Source organism: Alnus glutinosa, chromosome 4 (genome assembly GCF_958979055.1).
Source record: "Alnus glutinosa chromosome 4, dhAlnGlut1.1, whole genome shotgun sequence".
Classification (NCBI taxonomy): Eukaryota; Viridiplantae; Streptophyta; class Magnoliopsida; order Fagales; family Betulaceae; genus Alnus; species Alnus glutinosa.
The window spans coordinates 3,206,045-3,228,540 of record NC_084889.1 but is presented as its reverse complement, the minus strand read 5'-3'; the positions used below and the strand labels follow the sequence as shown (position 1 = coordinate 3,228,540).

Genomic DNA, 22,496 nt, shown 5'->3' with positions numbered 1-22,496 from the left:
TAGATAATCTTAAGAATTGTACTAAATATTAAAAAATAAAAAAATAAGGACAAGAAAAAAAGAGAGCTCAGACCAATTACTAGCTAACAACAATACACTGCAAAGGTTAAGACCGTTGTGGCCTGTGGGTGGTGGCGACAGCGCCCACGGTTGACCATTTGAATAAAAAACATGAAGGTGGAGAGTTTGTCGTACGCACACGGCGCATGGTAGATGTTGTCAACCTTGACCTTGTTCGTGTGATTCAGAAGCATAAATCTCTTATTCTAGTTGGTGGACAATCTAGGCATCGTGTTTCTGACTCCGATCTCTCCGACCTCGTCCCTGAGTTGTTCAAGTCAAACAAACTGACATATAAATATTCAAACTTAATAGAAGAAGTAAGCGAAGAGAGAAATCACCGAGGTGTTTCCCATGGCTTACCTACACATAGGTGTGGGTACACTTCTCACATGACGGGTTTCGCTTTCCCCTCACCTACCTAATGAATTACTTCCACAAAGCCTCTTCTTCTTCTTCTTCTTCTTCTTCTTCGCCTTCCGATGTCAATGCCAGTAATTTGGATAAGAATCGGGGGAGAATACAGTCGTTTACCCAGAGGCGGCTCACGCGGCAGAAGAAGCTCCGGCACGTGGGCGAGCAAGAAATCGGGTTGCAGGGTTCGCCCCATTCGAGTCGGAAGTCGCGGTCTCCGGGGGAATCGGAGCACTGGTCGATCTCGGCGGTGCCGCAACCGTTGCCGCTTCCCGAATTGCCGTCGGGTCGGAGACCCGAGTCAACGGCGTTGAATTCCGGGCAGGCTCATCTCGGGTCGCCTCAAGAACTAGGAAGGTAAAGCTTGTTCTTCTTGGCCTTCCTGTTAGGTTTAATTACATGTTTACCCCGAGTTTTGCTAGCCTAAAATAGGATTTGAGATGTAGAGTGGATTGGATATTCGGACTCAGATCACCAGTTCTGATGTTACGAAAAACTTTCACTTGTCTCAAAAGTCTAAACCAAGAATTGAAAATAGGGCTAAAGGGTAGAGTTAGGTTTGAATTCATGATCTCATATAAAGTTGGATAAGAAATGATAAATTTAATTATTTAATTAATATTTTAACATTTCCATCCTTCAATTGGTTCCTTTTGTTTGTGCTTTAATCTAGAATTGACAAAGAGTATTACATCTAGTTATATTGTGGCTTATAATTCTCAGAGTCATGGTTGGATTACAGGATAGTAGAAGGCTTAACAAAATAACATGCTATATGTATATGCATATGTGTCTGTTCTATCACCCTGTTCATTTCTATAGTGATTTTTGCTCTTTTAAACTATCAGGAAGAGCATAGATAATGTTGCCACAATTTCAATGAAACCTACAAGTGACCATCATAGCAGATTCTCCCTGGATGCACCTACTGAATTTGCTCGTTACAACTTGAAGCTGAATATTCCTGCCAGGAGAAGTCTGACATGTGGTTTTTCAAGTCCTGTTAGCCCACAAAGACCAAACACTAGGGAATTTTTGCCTTCTTCTGTTACCACAAGTTCAGCCAAGTCTCCAGACAATTTTTTTAGGGGATTCTCTCAAGATCTAAATGTTGAACGTGGTAATTGCAACTTGAGGCTTAAAGCTCCTGCCAGGAGCGCTCCGACTAGTGTTTTTTCAAGTCCTGCTGCGAGCCCACGAAGATTGAACTCTGGAGATCTCTTTCCTTCTTCTGTGGCTTTTCAAGAATTTCAGGATAGCCTTGTAGGTTTTGATTCAAAAGTGTCACCAGCAAAAACCATGCATAGTCCTGACCAGTCTCCTCTACGTAGCCCAACAGTCCAAAGTCCCCGGCTCACCCCCAAAAGTCCAAAAAGAACTGTATTTCAGTCACAACATCAATGTTTCATGGAGAGGCCTGAGATCAGTGCCTACCCTTTGCCTCTTCCCCCAGGAGTAATATTACCATCACAATCATCTACACAATCACAATCAACTCCCACACATCATGTTATGGAACAACCACGCTCATCATCTTTTAAAGGTCAATGGATAAAAGGAAAACGCATTGGGCGTGGTACATTTGGAACTGTATACCTTGCCACCAATCGGTACGCAAGTTTCTGAATCTTTATGATGGTTGTTTCTTGACTTTCTTCTGCGCTTAACATTTCCTTATATATTTATATGCAGAGAGACTGGAGCTTTATGCGCAATGAAGGAAGTTGATCTCATTCCTGATGATCCTAAAGCTGCTGAATGTGTAAAGCAATTGGAGCAGGTACTTGTTAGAGTTCTTATTTAATTTGGGGCATAGTTGCTGTCAAGTGAAGTGAGATGCAAAAACGGACCAAGAAGGTAATAATGGCGAAAGAAGATACATGTGTCCAACCCCGAGTAGTTGATGAAGGGTTCATAGAGCTAACCATAGTCGGTTAGAGTTGAGGCTTAATTGAGTTGAGTTGCTATAATAAATTGTAGGAAGGGCTTGAGGATTGTTTCCTAATACATGAAGGAGATAGATGTCTGCAACCTGCGTAATGGCCCTTTGGCTCTTGCGAAGTTCCTCACTGCACCCACGTAGCTGGTGTCTTTACCTGTATACCCTTTAGACTCCAACAAGTGGCATTCCCTAAGACTATTTACACTTGTTTTGTCCCCTTTCACTGGTGCTAAGGACCTAAGACCACTTGTCTCTCTACAGAAAAAATCTGCATGATAAATCACAATGATAACCATTGTTGTTTGGGGTTTTCAGTTCATGCTTTTAACATTTTCTATTTCATTGATTAAGGGCATGCACGGAGACCTTATCTTAATAATTGGAAATTCAGTTATAGCTTTGTAGATGTTCCGCTTGTCTTTCAGAAATTGTAGTTCTGTTCTTACTCATATTTGTTTCATCAGGAAATAAAAGTTCTCCGGCAACTGAACCACCCAAACATTGTGCAGTATTATGGCAGTGAGATAGTGAGTATTTCTTTGGTTCTTGTTATATTATATTGGTTAAACTGATTGCTTGTGATTTTTCATAGACCTGACCAATTAAGGGAACAATGTTTATGGGTAGGTTGATGATCATTTTTACATATATTTGGAGTATGTTCATCCTGGATCAATTGATAGATATGTACATGAACATTTTGGAGCCATTAACGAGTCTATAGTTCGGAATTTCACTCGCCATATCCTCAAGGGGTTGGCCTACTTGCATGGCACAAAGACTATCCACAGGTAATTATCATATTCGATAAGATGGAAAAAACTTGCATTGTAGTTTACCTCTCCGTTAACCATGTACTGTACTTCATAAAATACATTTCAAAAAATTATAGATAAACTGAATTTTGTAAAATGCAAGCACATGATTATGTAATGGGCATTCTTTGAAAAATATAAGAGAATCGATAGGCCTTGTTAGGAAGATTATAAGGAATACTAAGTTTTTTAGTTATATCTATCCGGCTTCTAATTCTGTGAATTGTGCCAATTCCAATTTTAATTTGCCAGCTACTTCCAGTGGTTATAACGCACATTGTTGGAGAAGTTTGGTTGTTTTGTTGATATGAAGTTTTGGTGACTTGGATGATTGTGCTGTACAGGGATATCAAAGGTGCAAATTTGCTTGTTGATGCATCTGGCGTTGTTAAACTTACAGATTTTGGGCTGGCTAAACATGTAAGTGTTAGATTTCTATCGAGCCTTACAATTTGTTAGTTGTTGTAAGGGAAAAATACATTTTAGCCCTCTGTAGTTGGGCTGTGGGAAAGGTCGTTTGGGATTTGTTCTAAATGTGGTCTTAAACAAGGTTCTTGTAGAGGATGTCTTAAAAGGTGGAACCTCCTCCTTTAAGTGTAGTTTGTATGACTTAACCCCTTCATGTTTATTTTCAAAGTATTAATGTCAACACAAGCTACACATTATCTCCTAACCAATCAGAACATGTCATGTCACTATACAATTTTGCACCCTCCCTCAATTGTTGTTTATTCCTTCATAAAAAAAAAAAAAAAAAAACTAAAGAATAATATATATAATTTTATGTTCTCATGAAGGAAAAAGAAAATCAATTTGACTATACATGATGATGATGTAGGTGAATGTATACAATTAATTCATTATGTTACATAATGTGATTGGTTATAAACTTGATGTGTTGATTTTATATTTTATACCTAATCACAGAGAGGTTTTAGTTGCAAACTAAACTTTAGAGACGTTCTATGTTTAACAATTTAACTACAAGGGGGTAAAATGTATTATCCCCTTATTATAACTCCCTCAAGCTATTTCTACCAACCGAGCGGAGATCAATGAGCACATTGTCCAGTTTTATCAAAAGTTATACACCGAACAATTTAGTTGGAGGCCTTTGGTGTATGACCTTTCCTTCAATTCCATTGTGGCGGCCAAGGCTAGTTGGTTGGAGAGACTTTTTGAGGAAGAGGAGGTGAGGGGAGTAGTGAAAGCTATGAATGGTGACAAGGCGCTAGGCCCTGATGGCTTCTCTATGGTGTTCTTCCAAGCTTGCTGGGATGTTGTAAAAGAGGATATTATAAAGGTTTTCTGTGACCTCCATGCTAGAGGCAAGTTTGAGAGGAGCCTTAATGATTCTTTTATCACCCTCATTCTGAAGCTTCTAGGGGCTGTTGACCTCAAGGATTTTAGCTCGATTAGTCTTGTGGGGGGTATTTAAAAAATTATTGCAAAGATTCCAGCGAACGAGATTAAGATGGTGTTGGAGAAGATTATCTCCAAGTTACAGAATGCATTTATAAGAGGGAAGCAAATCCTAGATCTTGTTCTTATTGCCAATAAATGCCTTGATAGGAGATTAATGGATCTAGAAAAAGCCTATTATCATGTAAACTGGGATTTTTGTTGTTGTTGTATATACTGAGGAGGTGTGGTTTTGGGGGAAAATGGTGCTTTTGGATAACTCACAGCATTTCTTCGGTGTGTTTCTCGGTCTTGGTGAACAGTACTCCAACATGCTTTTTTAGTAGCTCTCGCGCTTGAGACAGGGGCACCCTTTGTCCTTTTTGTTGGTTGTCCTTGTGATGGAGGCGTTTGGTAGAATGATTTCTGCTGCGCTGTGTAGGGGGCTATTGTCTGGCTTCTCTGTGGGCAATGTTGGTGGGCTTGTTCTCTCTCACATTTTGTTTGCTAATGATACTTTGATCTTCTGCAGTGCTACTCCAAATCATCTTCGTCATATGTGGTGCTTATTTTTATGCTTTGAAACTGCTTCGGGCTTGAATATTAACTTGGCTAAGTCAGAATTGAAGGTAGTTGTTTCCCTTCGAAGAGTGTTTTCCGAACTAAGGCACCCTTGAGGGCGGCTTTTTTCGCGTAGTTGGCAGCTCTAGGTAAGATCTTTATTGCGGATAACCTCAGGAAGCGGCATGTTATTGTGGTGAACAGATGTTGCATGTGTAAGAGGAATAGGGAGTCTGTGTACAATCTTCTTCTTCACTGTGATGTGGCTTATGCCATTTGGATTTTTTTATTTTTTTTTTAAATAAAATAAAATTAAGTCGGTTTGGGTTGTCTTGGATTATGCCTAGACGTGTAGTCGACTACTCAACCTGTATGCTTGTTGGTGGACTATTGGCAGTACGCGAAATACGGTTGTGCAAAAGATGGTGCTTATGTGCCTTTTATGATGTTTTATGGAGGAAATTGAATGACAAAAGTTTTGAGGACCGAGAGAAGACTATGGAAGAGATTACGTCATTGTTTTTCAAAACTTTGTATCTTTGGACTTCTGCTTATATTTCTTCTTTATCAATTATTTATAGTGATTTTCTTGTTCTTTTTGCTCCTTTTTTTGATAAGTAATAAATTGGTCTTATTAAAAGCGTAAGGCACACTTAAGTACACTGGGAGTATACAAGAAAAAGCACCGTTTTAGAAAGCGAAAAGGAAACAACCCAAAAAAAGAAAGAAACCTACCAAACAAACCCACAGGGACCTAAGCCCTAAAGCACCAAACCCACGAAGAGCACTCAAAGCATTAAAAGAAAAGCCCAAACAAACCCACAAGGACCAACCCTAAAACCTGAAACCCACAAGGAGCACTCAACGCTACAAAGTCTGAGCCTTTCCTTTCCTACTCCTAGAGGGCACGCTCGCATCGCCGTAGTTGATGGAGCTCTTCAGATTCTGTATCTCTCTCCTCCCTTCAATCTTAATACGCTTACCCTTATTAACCCAATGGAAAACCTCTTCAATGGCATACAACAACGCAAAGGACGTATCTTCATCCTCAACACCATCCGACACCCAATCCAAGGGCATGTCGGGAGGAAAAACACCCAAAGGGTAAGAAGAGTCTCCTTCCTCCCCAACCCAGCCTTCATCTCCATGTACACTTAGGGGCGCCTATATACTTTTAATGATATTTTTCAATTACTTAAAAAAAAAAAAAAAAAAAAAATCTCCCTCAAGCTAGTGTCATATGTGATTTTCAGAATGCTGCTGTTATCTTGGTGAATGGTGCTCCACCAACATTTCCTGGATACTTTCAACTCTGCATAATCTGTATAGGATTTTAGGATATGTAGGTAAAACTGCATACTGCAATCGTATGGCAGTGTTAGTATATATAGAGAATAGATCATCTAGGTTACACTAGATATCTTTTACATGAAGAGTTCTAGTACCGATAACTATCTACCTTATCACAAGACTAAAGAGACCTAGACTAATAGAATATAACTAGTCTAAAGATTATCCATAGAGGAAGAATCTTGATCTAACTCAACACTTTACACTTATCATTATCGGATAACAAGTCTAAATACGCCCCCTCAAACTCGACGTGGGAGGATGAACGTTGAGGTTGAATCGGAATATGATGAACCGGGCAGCAACAAGTGGCTTCGTGAGGATATCGGCCAATTGATCTTTTCCAGAGATGAAGCATACTTTAAGGAGCTTTTTAGCGACCATATCTCGGACAAAATGATAGTCAATCTCTATATGCTTTGTGCGAGCATGATAGATAGGATTTGAAGCGAGATACGTAGTGCCAATGTTATCACAATACAAAATTGGTGGTTCTGGAGATATTACATCAAGTTCACGAAGAAGTGTTTGGATCCAAGTTAACTCTGCAGCTGTATTCGCAATGGCCTTGTACTCAGATTCGGTACTAGATCGGGACACCGTGGGTTGTTTCTTGGAGCTCCAGGATAAGATGTTTTTACCAAGAAGGACACAATACCCAGAAGTAAAGCACCAGTCATCAGGACAACTAGCCCAATCGGAATCTGAGTAAGCATTGAGATGCTTTGTAGAATTCTTTGAAATGCAGAAGGTATGTGAAATTGTGGACTTTTAAGTACCGAAGGATACGTTTTACTGTCGACCAATGAGTGTCGCTAGGATCTTGCATAAACTGTGATACTTTATTGACTGCAAAGGCAATTTCAGGCCGAGTAAGTGAGAGATATTGAAGAGATCCCACCGTGCTTCGGTATTGAGTAGAGTCCGTAATGGTAGAACCTTCAAAACGGCTGAGAGTAGTGGAAGCCGACATAGGAGTAGCTATTGGCTTTGCAAGCAGCATGTTTGTCGTGGTGAGGAAATCATGAATATACCTCTGTTGGGAAAGATGAAGATCATCATTGTGCCATGTAACTTCAACTCCAAGAAAAAAGTGAAGAGGTCCAAGATCCTTAAGGGCAAAGGATTCGTGAAGGTCACTGATGAGATGAGAGATGGCTGCTGGATGGGAGCTTGTGATTATGATGTCATCAACATAACTGAACAGGTTGTGGCCTTCGGAACCATGAGGAATTGCCATAGGATGTAATTATCCTGGGTTAGTTTTTCAGAGATGTGATGGTGCACATTCTGAATAGGAATAGGAGAAGTAACTGGGATGGAGATAGTAGGTGGGTTTGAGGTGGTGGTAGAATCGGTTTTAGAGGTGGGAGCAACCAGAGACGTTAGTCTTGACTGGCTCTGATACCATATAGGATTTTAGGATATATAGGTAAAACTGCATACTGCAATTGTATGGCAGTGTTAGTATATATAGAGAATAGGTCATCTAGGTTACACTAGATATCTTTTACATGACGAGTTCTAGTACTGATAACTATCTACCTTATCACAAGACTAAAGAGACCTAGACTAATAGAATATAACTAGTCTAAAGATTATCCATAGAGGAAGAATCTTGATCTAACTCTTAACACTTTACACTTATCATTATCGGACAAGTCTAATCCAATAATCTGGACCAAACGTTACTCTTTGGTCTGTTATTTAATAACTATAGTTCAATTCTTTGACGGACCCTGAAGCGTTTTTTTTTTTTTTTTTTGTTCAATACTTGAACCCTTGTCTGTATTCAGCTTGCAGGACAATCTTATAATCTTTCTTTGAAGGGCAGTCCATACTGGATGGCTCCAGAGGTACTTCACATTGCAAGTCCTTGGACATAAGTTTGTATACAGCTTGTGCCGTTCCCTTCTTTTCTTGACTCTGATTACTGCTGTGCAGGTCATGCAAGCTGCGTTGCAAAATGATGCCAATCCTGAACTTGCTCTGGCCGTTGATATATGGAGTTTGGGCTGTACCATCATTGAAATGTTGAATGGAAAACCTCCTTGGAGTGATTTTACAGGGGTGAGGACATGATTAAGCTTGTTACCCTTTATTCATCATTATCTAGGCTTGTAAATGTTGTCTACATGCCACTGTTTCATGTGCTCAGTATTTATTCAACCTACCTGATTTTTTATGGATTTACTAAACAATCACGCTTGTGTTGAGGAATTTCTCGTGGTTAATTTTCTCATGTATAACTGCTTGTTTGTACTATCCTGTTTTTGTGGGGAAAATTTACAAATAAATCCAAGGAGCTGTGCTAAGAAAATAAATTAATAAATAAAAGGAACTTTTATTTGACCTTGCAACGTTATTATTATTTTTTGGGTAACATGACCCTAATTCCACAAGAATGCATTTAGGGATTGAAAAAATCTTGAGGTGCGTTTGAAAGCAGGTGATACCATGTATGAATAGTTCTCATTTCTTACTTAGTTTGAGGTAGCTTGTATTATAATTAAAATGTTAGGAGAATTCGTAGTCTTCTTTTCTATTAGTCTGTGAGTACTGATTTCCGGTAGGATTAATATGGTCTACTTCCTGATGGCACTGGAATATTTTTCTCGGATCCAGCAAAGCAGTATCTGGTTGCACATAAAATAAGGAGATTGTTATTATCTCTTCATTCTTATTATATAATAGCATCTTCCTTTCGCAATATTATTGACTTGCAACTGTTGATGTGTCTCGACGTGTGCTGATCTCTTCAATTTGCATGGTATCAATGGACTCTTAACTAGTTCTCTCAATTTTTTTTTTCTCTTCTTACATGTTATACAACATTTATGAGACAATGTGTGCTCATATGCTTTCTTTATTCAACCATGTATCCATGTCACCCTTGGACATGACAACATGCATTTTAATTACATTACTTTTGCAAAAAGCTGGGCTTGCGTTTGTTTTTTTAACTTTTATCTCTTTTAAGTGTTCTAACTATCTTCAATTTTCCAGCCACAAGCTATGTTCAAAGTTTTGAATAGATCCCCACCCATTCCAGAAACGTTATCCCCAGAGGGAAAGGATTTCCTCCATTGTTGCTTTCGGAGGAATCCTGGAGAACGGCCAACAGCTTCCAAGTTACTTGAGCATCCCTTTGTACAAAATTCACATGATCAAAATGTTTCAGTCTGTGTGCAGGCATTTTCTGCAGTTAATCTTACAGTAAGTATGAACTGCCAGTCCTTGGTGATTAGCCATCATGACCTCCAGTAAATTAAAAAATTGAATAGAAATAGAGAAACAAATATATGACTGATTTACTCACATGTTTTGTATCTGTGTGGGATCTTCTAGGATAAGCGACATACTGTAGGAGATGGAACAAAGCATAAAGACCCGATGTCAGTCTCAGCTGGCGCACGGAGTATGAACGGAAATCTGCCTTGTAATTGGTAAAAATACTTCCCGAACTACTCCGATTGCAATTGTTGGATTGCTCCTGTTTGGCTACTCAATTTGGCTTCAAGCAATGTAATTTGTTGTTGCTGTTTCTTTCAGTGGAAACTTTCAACATTATAATTCTAAATTTTCTAGCTGCACTGAGGTTTTCCATCATCCTCACTCCTCTATGCCTCAAGTCCGGCCTTCTCTATCTACCAGACAGTTGATTCATAGTTCACATAGTTGCAGTCCTTCAAATATTTCCAGCAATGTGCCCCTTGGAAGGACTCATGGAAGGGAAGTCTCACACCTCTGAAATAAATTTGTGGTTGACTTAGATTGATGTGGAACTATGGTGCTCTTAGAGTACAGCCAGGAAGAGGCCTGCAGGGAACTCTAATGGAGGTTTTCGCATAACCATTTAGAGCTTTCTTTTGTCTTCCATCCAACAGAGGCTCAATTTACCATGGATGAATCTTTGTTGCCTCTTTTGAAGTTACGAGGCCTTCACCGGGAAATCTTTGCTGCCTCTTAGGGCTTGGACTCATACTAGGAGCTCATACTTCTGGAAAATGGAAATGATATTATCCAACAGAGACAAAAATAGGAAGGCAAAGTTTTAGGATAATGTTGTCACATTTACACATGACAAATGATGGGCTCGGATGATTTGTAAATATTGAGGCTCCATCTTGTGTCAATCAGTTCATTTCACAATAGATTTCTGCAAGCTGTCTACCCAATGGCAGCTAAAGCTTGTTTCCTTTCGTAATTTTCTTTTCATTTTTTTAAATAAAGATAGTATATAAAAATGTCAAAACTCCTGTTTTTTACTTATAAAGAGTGAATATTAATTTTAAAAAAACTTTCGAAAAAAAAGTAGGCACTTATTTTTAACTTTTGGAAGAATAATATAAGAATTTTGATGTTTAAAAATAAAAAAACGACATTCAAAATAAAAAACAGTTAGATAAAACTTTTCGTGGAGAAGCATATGAGAGTCTATTCCTCTGTTGAAGGAGGGTATAATGTGGAGGATCGGGGATGGTACTAAGATAAAAATCAGAGACGATAAATGGATCCCTTACCCTCAACCTCATCATTTTCAAGCTCAGGTGCAGGTACTGAACCCGGAAGCTGGAGTGTGTGAATTAATTGATTTTGATACTAATTGGTGGAACGTACCTCTTTTGGCACAACTTTTTTCGGCTGATACAGTGGAAGTGATATGCAACATCCCCATTAGCCCCCGATTGATGAAGGATAGATTGGTCTGGGCGAGTAACAAAAACGGCCAATTCTCTGTGCGCAGTGCCTATTTTCTTGACTTGGAGCGGGTGAACAGGTATCGGGGTAGCAGTTCGAATTCCCCTCATACCAGAGAGTGTTGGAAACTCTTGTGGAATTTGAAGATTCCCAGATCAACACAACTTTTTATTTGAAGAGTCTGCAATGAGATTCTTCCTACTAAGGAAAAATTATGGAAAAGGAAGTTAGTTGAGGATCCGCTTTGCCCTTTGTGTGGTCTAGAGACAGAATCCAGTACCCATGCTGTATGGCTGTGCGAGGCTGCTAAGGCGGTTTGGTTTGGATGCCCTCCTCGGATCCATAAAAGTACTTCTGGGAATGTTGATTTCCTGAACTTATTTGGGAGTTTGAGTGGAAGGTTGAGTTCGGAAGATTTGGAGTTGTTCGCTATGGTGGCGCAGAGGATTTGGTACAGGCGCAACAGATTTGTTTTCGAAGGTGTCTTCACTCCCCCAAGCTGTTTGATCAAAAGCGCAAAGGAAGCTCTTTCGGCCTTTAAGGAAGCCCATGATTCTTCTTTCCTTTTCTCTCATCAAAATCCATCCCCTTTATCTATACAGTGGTCTAAACCTCAGCAGGGGACTTATAAGTTGAATTGGGATGCAGCGGTAGATAGGAAGCAGAGGATGATAGGGGTGGGGATTGTAGCCAGAGACTCCAATGGTAAGGTCCTGGGGGCTAAGTGCTCTTTTCACCGTAACATTTCCAACTCGTCCGTGGCAGAGGCTTTCGGAGCTAGACTGTGTGCCGAATTTGGACTGTTTCTGGGCTTGAAGTCTGTGGTGCTGGAAGGGGATGCCTTGGAGGTGGTACAGGCCATTTCCAGGAAGAGTGCCGATGCTGGCTACCTCGACAATCTTATAGGGGAATCGCTTTATCTTCTGTCTTTTTTCGATCGATGGGATGTTAGTCATGTGAGAAGGACAGGGAACATGGCGACTCACAAGTTGGCTAAACTGGCTGTTCTTCAGCAGCGGAATCATGTATGGCTTGGTTCTTTCCCGGTCTATCTGTCAAGCATTGTTCTTTCTGAGTGTTAGGCTGTGACTTTCTTGCATGGGATTATAAGCTCATTTCAAAAAAAAAAAAGAAAAAAAGTTAGATAAAACTTTTTAGAATGCGTTTTTCTTTTTTTTTTGAAAAAGTATTTTAATGTGAAATAAAGATAAAAATAGTTATGAGTGATTTGGTTTTGAATTATTTAATAATATTTTTACTAAAATGTAAAAAGCTTTCTAAAAAGGTGTTGTTAAATGACGCCTATTACTTTTCTTAAAATATTAACAAATAATTTTAAAAGATGTGCTATGCATCTTCCTATGGTCATTTTCATATCATTCTCTGATATGGTATTGTCTGCCAATTTACCTTTAGATTAATATTAAATAAAAGAAAAAAAAAATATAGGGAATTTCCAATATCACATTAGTAAAAAATGATGGAAGGAAGACAAGAGAATACAAAATAGTATTTCTCTAATTTAAAACGTAAAATAATTTTTAAAGTTTTTTCTGAAATGCAAAATATTTTTCAAACATCCCATAAAAAAACATTTCTCATTTTATATCATTTTAAAACATTTTTTTTTTAAGGTGCGTTTGAGATTGCGATTTTGTAGACAATAAATGCAATTTTAAGCCAAATCACAAAACATAAATCGTTTGGTTACTACGTTTTTAAAAATTGCGATTTAAAAACGTAAAAAATATGCTTTTTCAATTGCAAGTAAGATGATGGTTTTTTTAAAACGCAGAATTTTAAAGGCTAAACTGTGATTTTACCAAACGTTTAATAGCGTCTTTAAAAATTACTTTTTTCAAATCGTACATTTTAAAATCATAATTATAAATAACACTTTTTGAAATCGCAAACCCAAATAGACCTTAATAAAAAAACCCAAAAACCACTTTTCGAAACTCTTAATAAAAAAACACATCAGAGACTTTTAATTGAAATTCACTACCGCGCCGATTTGCAGAAAGCTGACGGAACCACAGTAGCCAAAGTGCTGAACCCCAATGCCTCGCAACGCGACCGGCAAGAGCAGGGCTGTGCTCTTCTTATGCGCATTTGAGTTTGCCCCAGAGAAGAATTAGGGCAAAACGAAGAAATTCCTTGACGGAAACCACAGTAGCCAAAGTGTTGTTTTCCCTGCTATCGTTGGTTGATCCGTAAATTATTTCAATGGGAAAACCTCTCTGCTATGGTAATACGTTTTCCACATCTAGTTCACTAATTTTTATTGCGTTTATTTTGTTTAATTTATTTTTTATTACTTTCCAAATTAGACTCCCAAACACGGTGTAAATGGGTCTAAATAGAAGAACTAATTTGAAGTTTTCCAAGCTTCATTTGTTGTAACACCCAGGAAAAAGATTTTTTTTTTAAATTAAAAAAAAGACTTATCAAGTTTGAAACTTGAGTTGAGTTTATTGTTTAATTGGGAATGTAGTTAAATGAGTATGCCCATTAATTGAACCCACATTGATAACAAGTAGATTAGTTTCTTGAATGCCTCTATCTGTTGGGTCAAATGTGTTTTTCCAATCAATAGAATTGAAATATTAGAATTTAAAGACTAGACAATAGAAATCTACTGGTTAGTTGATTATTCCTTGTGAAACTTCATACCAAATGAGCCCTTTGGTGCATGATGAATCTTGATTCTCTATTCTTCCCTTTGATATAGTAGTTCTTTGAAACAGAATCTAAAGAACTTGACTCAGGAACCTAATAGGAGTTATACCCAATTTGTTTTTAGTTAAAATCATTCATAGATGCTAAAGGGAATACATAGGGGAAGTATTGTCCTCAATGTTCTGAAATTCTCTCCTGAGAATGAACTATATTAGTTTTGGGGATTTTTGTATTATGGTTTTAATTTTAGTCAGGCTATGCAGTACAGAAACTATGCTTTTTCTTCCTCTCATAGACTTGCATTACCGCCAATCAGCAGAGAGGGCAAAGACAGAAGTTTCTGAAAGTTTAATCAATAGGATCTATGATGTCTTCTCTGATGGCATACATTTTGCAACACCAATTTCCTCCTTGAGGACAAATGAAGTTGACCTGGTACGGCCATGTCTTGGCATAATATGCTCCTAATTTTGCTTCCATATCTGCTTTTAACTTAAAGATACCATCTTTGTCTTCTCGTCTTAGGTACAAGGTGTTTTGCGGATGTTGCAAGGACTTTCTAGTTCCCTGTTTTATTGGGACCAGAGTGAAGGGGGTTTTAATGCCAAAACCGGAATATATGTGGCTCACCTTTCCCATACAAGCCTTGTCACCATTCTGAATCAATTTATGTATGCTGCGACATGCTTACAGCTGGTAGAAATAGTAGTCAATAAAGTTGAGACATCTGTGAGATTACCTCCTCCTACTTTGAGGGCATTTACATGCTCTGTTTCTGCATGGCTTAAGGCATGTATTTAATACCAATCACTGGATTAAATATATAATTTCTACAATCTATGATCTTTATCACTATCATGATGACTAAATTTACCTGTTTTTAGAGCAGAGGTTGAGGGATATTGCTCTCAAGGAGGAAATGAAGATACATGATGCTGACATTGGGACCACTCTGACCTTATTAGGTTTGACGAGTTCTTTATCAAGGTTCGTACTTGTTAAACCTCATTGGAGTTTGCAATGTGGTACTTGTTGCAGCTTGGGTTATCCTGATGGTCACTAATACTATCCATAGTTTCTCAACTTTGTGTTGAGATCTTCTTTTATCAATTTTATCTTGAAAGTTTTATTCTATGGGTCAAGGAGCCTACTGAATAAGAGAAAGAAAATAAAAAAGGAGGAGGAACATAAACTGAAAATGGTTTGATCTTTCGAATTTGCACCACCATCGCTTCTCATCCTTGTAAGGGCAGCCCTAAAACATCATAAGTTTCTGTGTTAGACACATCATCATGTATAAGCATTTTGACTCTGTCTCTAGGTCCAACATGCTTATCATATTTCATTTTGTTTGGGGTCACTACATTAGACATCTTTCATTTTGAGTTACAGGTGACACTAATCTCAGTGTCCTTGTTACATAGGTTATTTTTCCCTCCTCTATAAGGTATTCATTATGTAATCACATTTATGGTCTCAGTCTTGTTTATCCTCTTCTTGTGTTGACAATCACTGATTACCTTTTATTGATATTAGTCTTTGCTCAGGTGCTGAGCACCTATTTCAAATAGTCCATGGAGCTATTCCCCAAGAGTCTTTTGAAACTAAATCTTCTGTTCCAGCTGCTGAATTGGCTGTTCACGTGCTTGACTATCTTTACAAGAAGCTTGATGAAGTGTGTCTAGTGCAAGGTGGTGAGGTTGTTACTACTGTGCAATTCATTGTGCTTGGCATTTAATTTCTTGTGTTTTGCCTAGTATATGCATTAAAATTTAGAACTTTTGCTAATTTCAGGAGGAAGCTTATCAGATGCTACTCCATATATTTGTTGGGAGTTTGTTGCCATATATTGAGGGTCTTGATTCCTGGCTATTTGAAGGAACACTAGATGATCCTTTTGAGGAGGTAATTGTGATTAACAATTTGTTTTATATCCAAAAGCATAGAAAAGTTTGTTTATTTTGTGCTCAAGGACACATTTGATGTAACTCTACACTTCTGAAGATTGAGATCATTTCATGTAATTCTTTCCGAAAAGGTTTCCCTGGTGCAACAATGTTAATAATTTTTTTGCAGATGACTTTCATTGTGTTGTCTGAGTGGATATGAGGGAACATCATGTTTGATACCCCATAAGATCTTTAATCAGTTGAATGTTTGTATGCCATATGTTCCTGATATATGTACTTCTGAAATAAAAGTTGTCTCATGATTTATTTACACAGTATTGACAGAGGACTCTCTATTATTACTGTTCATTTTCTTCTTCTATTATCTGTAAATACTGTGTTGATCATCCTTGTACACTTCGCAGATGTTCTTTTATGCTAACAGAGCAATCTCTGTTGATGAAGCTGAGTTTTGGGAGAAGAGCTATTTATTAAGATTAGTACAGTTTCAGAAGTCTGATGATGAGCTCTCTACCACAACACGTGCCACTGATCGTGTACCTCTAACAAATGACAAGAAGGAAATCAGTGAACGGGATTCCATCGCTGTGTCTAGTTCTATCAAAGGAAAAGAGCGGGGCATTAGAGACTGCCAAGCTTGTCCTCTGTTTATTAAGGACATATCTAAATCAATTTTATCTGCTGGAAAATCATTGCAGCTTGTCCGACATGTTCCGACCTCATTCTCAGCAGCATCTGGCAAAGGAAGTGATTCTCAGTTTTATGGTTTTGAAAGTTCTGGTGATAGTCTTCATTGTGGGCAGAGTATAGCAGGGTTGACCTTATCAGAAATTTTCTTCGTGTCCTTAGCAGGTCTTATAGGCCATGGTGATCATATCTCTAGATACTTTTGGCAAGGTGACCACTGCAAATCTGAGATTACTACATCATTTGATGAATCCTGTTTGAACAAGCTAAAAGTGGAAAATCATGGTAGTGGAACTTTGCCACTTTTAGCATGCTCAGAGAAGATTTGGTATAAGTTCTTGGTTGATACATTGCTGCAGAAAAAAACGACCAATTTAGAGTCTGCACATAAGGATGCAAGTTATTTTCAAGATGCAAATGCAGATTATATATTTGCGGGTACTTTGGATAAATTGCCCCTCTTGGAATCGTTCTGTGCAGAAAATCCAGTTATTACTGTGTGTCAGACAATGCTTAGAAAGAATATGGATGCCTGGAAAACATTTAACTTGTCTAGAAATTTCTATCTATCCCCGTTAAACGATGAGGTTTTACGACAGGCCATATTTGGTGGTGAGAGCAGATCTTCTCATGCTACTCAAGGAACAAGCTATACCTTTGGTTTTCATTTTGGTGAATCCGAATATGTTCGTTCACAAAATGACACAGATCTGTTAGAAGTGTTGTTTCCTTTTCCTACTCTTCTTCCTTCATTTCAGGTACTACTGGACTGGTAGTCTTCTTAGCAGCTTTCTACTTATAGCTTTTCTAGCATTCCTTAAGAGTATTCCTGAGAGCTTTATCTAATTTGGGAACAGGATGATCTCCACATGTCGGAGCTGTTACCTTTCCAGAAAAACAGCACCCTTTCATCAAGAGTTCTTAGCTGGGTTCAAAATGTTGAACCGAGAACTACTCCACTTCCTGTGGTTATTATGCAGGAATGTCTTACTGTCTACATTAAGAAGCAAGTAAACAGCTCAAACGAATTTATAGAACTTTATTTTCTTGTTGTGTGGTAAGCATGCAATTCATATATTTTTTTAAAAAATCACTTTCATATGTCACAGGTGGATTATATCGGCAGGCATATATTGTCAAAGTTGATGACTGATTGGAGATTGATGGATGAGCTTGCAGTATTGCGTGCCATATACTTGTTAGGTTCAGGTATTTTTTAGCAAGTTGAATCTGGTCTATGTTGGTCAGTAGACATCTCAAATTTCTTTGACATATTCAATGATAGATTTTTATTTTCAGGTGATCTGCTGCAGCACTTTCTGACTGTGATTTTCAATAAGCTGGACAAGGGAGAAACCTGGGATGATGATTTTGAGTTGAATACAATACTACAGGTGAAGTTACTCCATGCAATAGAATAGTGTGCTTACCATTGTGGTAGGCTTTAGGGATTCTACTTTCAGTGCTTGTTATGGAGCCATATCTTGCATCTGGGATAATTACTAGGATTTTTGTTTACAAGGATTTGATCAAAGATTTCATGACAGCTGTCAACGTAACAAAACTGCTTTTAATTTATATCCATTTTCCTCTATGTTTGGAGAAGTGTATATTTTAAGAATACTTGGAATCTGTTATCTCTGAGATCCCTTTTACCATAAAAGGAAAATCTTATAAATTAATTTCTTTAATTATTTTCCCAAGTCATACTTTCGTTAGATTCATGTGAAACTTCTTTTACATCTCAAACTGTGTAGTCCAGTGCTCTCTCTCTCTCTCTCTCTCTCCCCCCCCTACAAATAGGTAATAGAAGGGTTTGATAGCATGGTGAGCTGTGTCCTCTTCTTTACTTTGGAACTTTTGGACAGAGAAAAATAGGTGAGCTTTTGAGTGTAATGGGCACTACATGTTGGAGATTAAAATAGAATATCTCAGGGCCTAGTTATATTGGGTTTCGTTCATCCTTTTATACAGTTTTGTGCCCATTTTTGGGCTTTATTGATTTTAGATTTTGGAAATGTATCGGTATTATCCTTTTGCATTTCTTTTTGCTTTTTCCTCTGCTTTTTGAGGGGGCACCATTTTGTTTACTTCCTATGTGCGTGGGTTGTGCCCCTTTTCTGGTTGCTTCTTACCCAGCAGGAACTATTGGGTATATGGAGCTAGGGTTAACAATCTCATACTCTGCCACCAATGTAGAAAGAACATGATGTCCAACATATGATGAATCAGTAGTTCCATAACAGAGTTTGCTATTTAATTATATTGAATGATCAACTACACTGCTAAGTTGGCATATACTGGTGCTGTTTGTTGGCTTAATGTGGTTTTCATTTCTCTTGCCACTTCATATCATAGTAATGGTCTGTGTTTATTGAATGCAGGAATCTATTACAAACTCTGCCGATGGAATGCTACTAAGTTCTCCAGATTCATTGGTTGTGTCCATCACTAAAAATCAAGGTTTCGATGGTGATCAGCAACCTAATGCAGCTACTGTTGCCTCGACTCCTCGTAAAAGTCGTACTCACAATTTTGGGATTGATGGGCTTGATTTAATGAAATTTACCTACAAGGTTCGTTATATGTTTAGGTTCACTTTCTATTATCTTTTAGCTCCATTTTTTGAATCAACTTTTATCTATACATGTATTGGATGTGACAGGTCTCTTGGCCGCTTGAACTTATTGCTAACACAGAGGCTGTTAAGAAGTATAACCAAGTAATTTTTTCCACCTCTGGTTTTGTCCAAGGTGTCGTCTTCTTGGTGCTCTCTAATTGTTCCCATGTTTTATGTAGGTGATGGGATTCCTATTGAAGGTCAAGCGTGCAAAATTTGTTCTTGATAAGGCTCGGAGGTTGATGTGGAAGGTTAATTTTTGCCACTTTTTTCTCCAGTGTTTTTGTTCTAGCGTATGCCATGAGTTTTCCTTTTGAACAGAGCATATAACCATAGATGAAGACACATGCATAAATATAATTTAAGGATCAATGTGGACAATGCCATTTCTTATTGACTACATGTTTAAGGCTTTCCAATTTATATGATATTCCAATTACCTTGATCTCTATTACGCCTCTTGCAGGGTAGAGGCACTGTGACAAACAGCCGCAAGCACCACTGGTTAGTGGAGCAGAAACTCCTCCATTTCGTGGATGCTTTTCACCAATACGTAATGGACAGAGTAAGGCTTGTCCCACTGTATATATGGACCTTACTTTCATGGGGATTTTATTACTATTTGCAATCTTTGACCTGTGGACATGGACAAGAACGTAGTTTATGACTTAAGGATGCTTGACAAATAACTTTTAAAAGCTAACCAAACAGTTTCATATTACTTATTTATTTGGTGTATATGGTGGTTTTGTCAACCTACTTCTGCCATGTCTACATCCATTGACTCACCTGTCCTGTTGATCTTTTTATATCACCACCACCCTCATCCACCTTACTATTCCTATATTTTTTATTATTTGAAACATATACATATTTAGTTATAATTAACTTGTCCCATTTATATGTTTGTTCTGTTGGTTTTGTCGTTATGGACACTAGTGAATAAAGTCAGTACTATTTACCTCTATTGATATGTTTGTACTCTAATGAAGTTGGTTCAGTACTTCATTGTGTTCCATGGTGGAAAGCATTTTCTTGAAATATAACGGCAAAAATGATCAAGTGTAACTTCCTGTTTTAGATTTTATAGTCTCAGAGAACTTGATTTATTTATTTTATGCATAACAATGTCCTTTTTTCCCTGGTGGATTTGATGTGGATTGAGCTTTATTGTGTTTGTGTAGTCATCAGTATTGAGAAATGTTCCAAAAACTATAACTTAGCCAAAAGAAAGAAACAAATAAGTCTCTTAAGATTTCTTATTTTCACTTGATGTTTCTACTGATCATGTTAGTATTTGTACTCATTTTACATTTTCAATGTTATTTCCTATCGAACTATAATGTTATATGGTTGCTTCTGTTGCTGGTTTCATAGTGTTCCTTAAATGCATTGTCAAGATTCCTAGCAGAAACTGATTTGTTCTTGGGGATTACGGACGATGATATTGGTTAGGATACGTGATGAATGAATTTCTAATGCATCTTAGCTTTTTAAATCCAAATTCACATACATAGCTACTACTCATTTTAGTGATAAAGGCTCCTCTCCATGCACTAGCTCCTCTTAAATTATTTATGATGGTAATTAATTTTAACATTTAAAGTTGTCTCTGAAAGCTGTTCATAATATACTAAAGTGTCATTTTATTAATTATGCATAATATTCTTTTCCTCATAATCGTTATGTCACATTATGAATTGTCAGTTATGCTTATACCCTTTTGCATCCGAGCTTTTGTTTTCAGAAGAATATGAACTTGTCTGATCTCTGACGAGGTTGAGTAAGCAGGTATATCATAGTGCATGGCTTGAACTATGTGAAGGTATGGCAGCTGCTCGATCCTTGGATGAAGTCATAGAAGTACATGAGGCCTACTTATTATCGATTCAGCGCCAGTGCTTTGTTGTCCCAGATAAATTGGTGGGTAATTTTGCCCTTTCTTGGGTGTTTTTGATCTATTTATATATGCTTGGATCTTTTTTACATTGGTGATCGTTGCGAAGAAATGCTGAGTTCTTTTAATGCTCTCTTTTCATTCAGTGGGCTCTGATTGCAAGCCGAATCAACAGTATTCTTGGATTAGCACTTGATTTCTATTCCATACAGCATACACTAAGTAGTGGTGGAGCAGTTTCTGCTATAAAGGCCAGATGTGAAATGGAAGTGGACCGAATTGACAAACAGTTTGATGATTGCATTGCTTTCCTACTCAGAGTAAACTTCTATTCGCTCATCAAAAAAGTATTGACTGTTTGTTATGTGACAGTCGAAGTTTGAATCAAACTCATAACCAACAGTCAACATCCTTTCTCTAAGCACAAATATATGCACAAGTAGATGTACATCCTCATGTAGTTGCACCCACAAATTCATGCATGCTTTCACAAATACATGCATATTATATTGTGTGGTGTTCTATGCAGGTGCTATCTTTCAAGCTCAATGTGGGGCACTTCCCTCATTTGGCAGATTTGGTTACTAGGATCAACTATAACTATTTTTACATGTCTGATGGTGGAAACTTGATGGTTGCTCCTAGCTCCGAAACTGTTGGGTTGAGACTGGGGAAGGCCTTTGGTGGTAGAACAGAGTAATTAATTTTGTTCTCTGAATTCTTTTGAGGGCGAGAATGTCCTATCATTTGCACAGAATCTGAAAAGGCCTATTTTCCCCCTTACTTTGGGTTTGTTGAGGGAAGCAGCTGTTGTGGCAGGAGCCTGACAGATCTCAGAATTTGCCACCTATGTCTTTCTAGTCCCCATTTGGCTGCAGGAGTGATCTGGGAAATATCTTGCTTCCTTTGTAATGTTATGCTTCATAGCCTTCCTGTGTGTTTCTGCAAAAATGTGCCTCTAAGACTCTCAGGTCATGATATTTTGGTTCCCAAGCACCAAATAGAACATCTAAAAGGTATTCAAATGTAACATATTGTAATATATATCACAGCTACTTTGGCAAATGATATATGTGTATTACAGTGAACATGAAAGCAAGATTATTGCTTCTATGCGCATCTACCCTAACCAGGATCCTTGATACTGTGACAGGACCCAAGTGTCATCTTCTGATATAGCTCATAAGCAATAGACATGTATTGGTGTGAAGCTTATTATAAGATTATATAGATCCATGAACAAATCACTAGAGATTTTCTCGTGAAAAAGAAAAAAAAAAACTGAAGTTTTCTCTCAATATTGCAATCTCCATCATTTATTTTTGCACAGGAAATCTCCACTGAATTTTTGACTGGAAGCAAGCCAAACTCGAGCTAAAAAGCATGCAAAATGCATTAACAGCTTTGACCAATCATATCGTGCAAAGAAACTTTCATGTTTTTGTGCAGGAAATGATTG

At 37.8% G+C, this 22,496-nt stretch overlaps 2 protein-coding genes across 6 annotated transcripts; both read left to right on the top strand.

Moving 5' to 3' along the window:
- Positions 1-125: 125 nt before the first annotated feature.
- LOC133866428 (mitogen-activated protein kinase kinase kinase 5-like) lies at positions 126-10,695 on the top strand. 2 transcript variants are annotated; one of them, XM_062302954.1, is made up of 11 exons: positions 126-831; positions 1,383-2,084; positions 2,167-2,254; positions 2,881-2,943; positions 3,044-3,207; positions 3,576-3,651; positions 8,340-8,399; positions 8,488-8,613; positions 9,550-9,759; positions 9,892-9,989; positions 10,096-10,695. In XM_062302954.1, exons 1-11 carry the CDS (start codon positions 485-487, stop codon positions 10,292-10,294), a joined length of 2,133 nt encoding a protein of 710 aa, XP_062158938.1. In that variant the 5' UTR covers positions 126-484; the 3' UTR covers positions 10,295-10,695. The 2 variants fall into 2 exon arrangements, with proteins under 2 accessions (XP_062158938.1, XP_062158936.1); XM_062302952.1 differs by having other exon boundaries at positions 127-831; positions 1,323-2,084.
- Positions 10,696-10,862: 167 nt separating this feature from the next.
- On the top strand, positions 10,863-22,252 carry LOC133866426 (uncharacterized). Of its 4 annotated transcripts, XM_062302948.1 has the most exons (18): positions 10,863-12,269; positions 13,265-13,492; positions 14,192-14,358; positions 14,449-14,712; positions 14,813-14,910; positions 15,460-15,622; positions 15,718-15,828; positions 16,238-17,278; positions 17,378-17,530; positions 17,630-17,729; positions 17,820-17,914; positions 18,905-19,096; positions 19,186-19,242; positions 19,320-19,391; positions 19,607-19,705; positions 20,932-21,063; positions 21,184-21,357; positions 21,567-22,252. In XM_062302948.1, the coding sequence occupies exons 2-18, from the start codon at positions 13,471-13,473 to the stop codon at positions 21,735-21,737; spliced, it is 3,111 nt and encodes a 1,036-aa protein (XP_062158932.1). In that variant the 5' UTR covers positions 10,863-12,269; positions 13,265-13,470; the 3' UTR covers positions 21,738-22,252. The 4 variants fall into 4 exon arrangements, with proteins under 4 accessions (XP_062158932.1, XP_062158935.1, XP_062158934.1 ...); XM_062302951.1 differs by lacking the exon at positions 10,863-12,269 and having other exon boundaries at positions 13,227-13,492; positions 14,243-14,358; XM_062302950.1 differs by lacking the exon at positions 10,863-12,269 and having other exon boundaries at positions 13,227-13,492; positions 14,240-14,358.
- Positions 22,253-22,496: the final 244 nt, after the last annotated feature.

Bases quoted from the DNA above. Each gene is read 5' to 3' on its own strand.
- LOC133866428 (XM_062302952.1), top strand. From the start codon at position 485: ATGAATTACTTCCACAAAGCCTCTTCTTCTTCTTCTTCTTCTTCTTCT. The intron at 3,208-3,575 runs GTAATTATCATA...TGTGCTGTACAG, and splicing joins GGCACAAAGACTATCCACAG to GGATATCAAAGGTGCAAATT. The intron at 3,652-8,339 runs GTAAGTGTTAGA...GTCTGTATTCAG, and splicing joins ATTTTGGGCTGGCTAAACAT to CTTGCAGGACAATCTTATAA.
- LOC133866426 (XM_062302948.1), top strand. From the start codon at position 13,471: ATGGGAAAACCTCTCTGCTATG. The intron at 17,531-17,629 runs GTAAACAGCTCA...CATATGTCACAG, and splicing joins CTGTCTACATTAAGAAGCAA to GTGGATTATATCGGCAGGCA. The intron at 17,730-17,819 runs GTATTTTTTAGC...TTTTATTTTCAG, and splicing joins CATATACTTGTTAGGTTCAG to GTGATCTGCTGCAGCACTTT.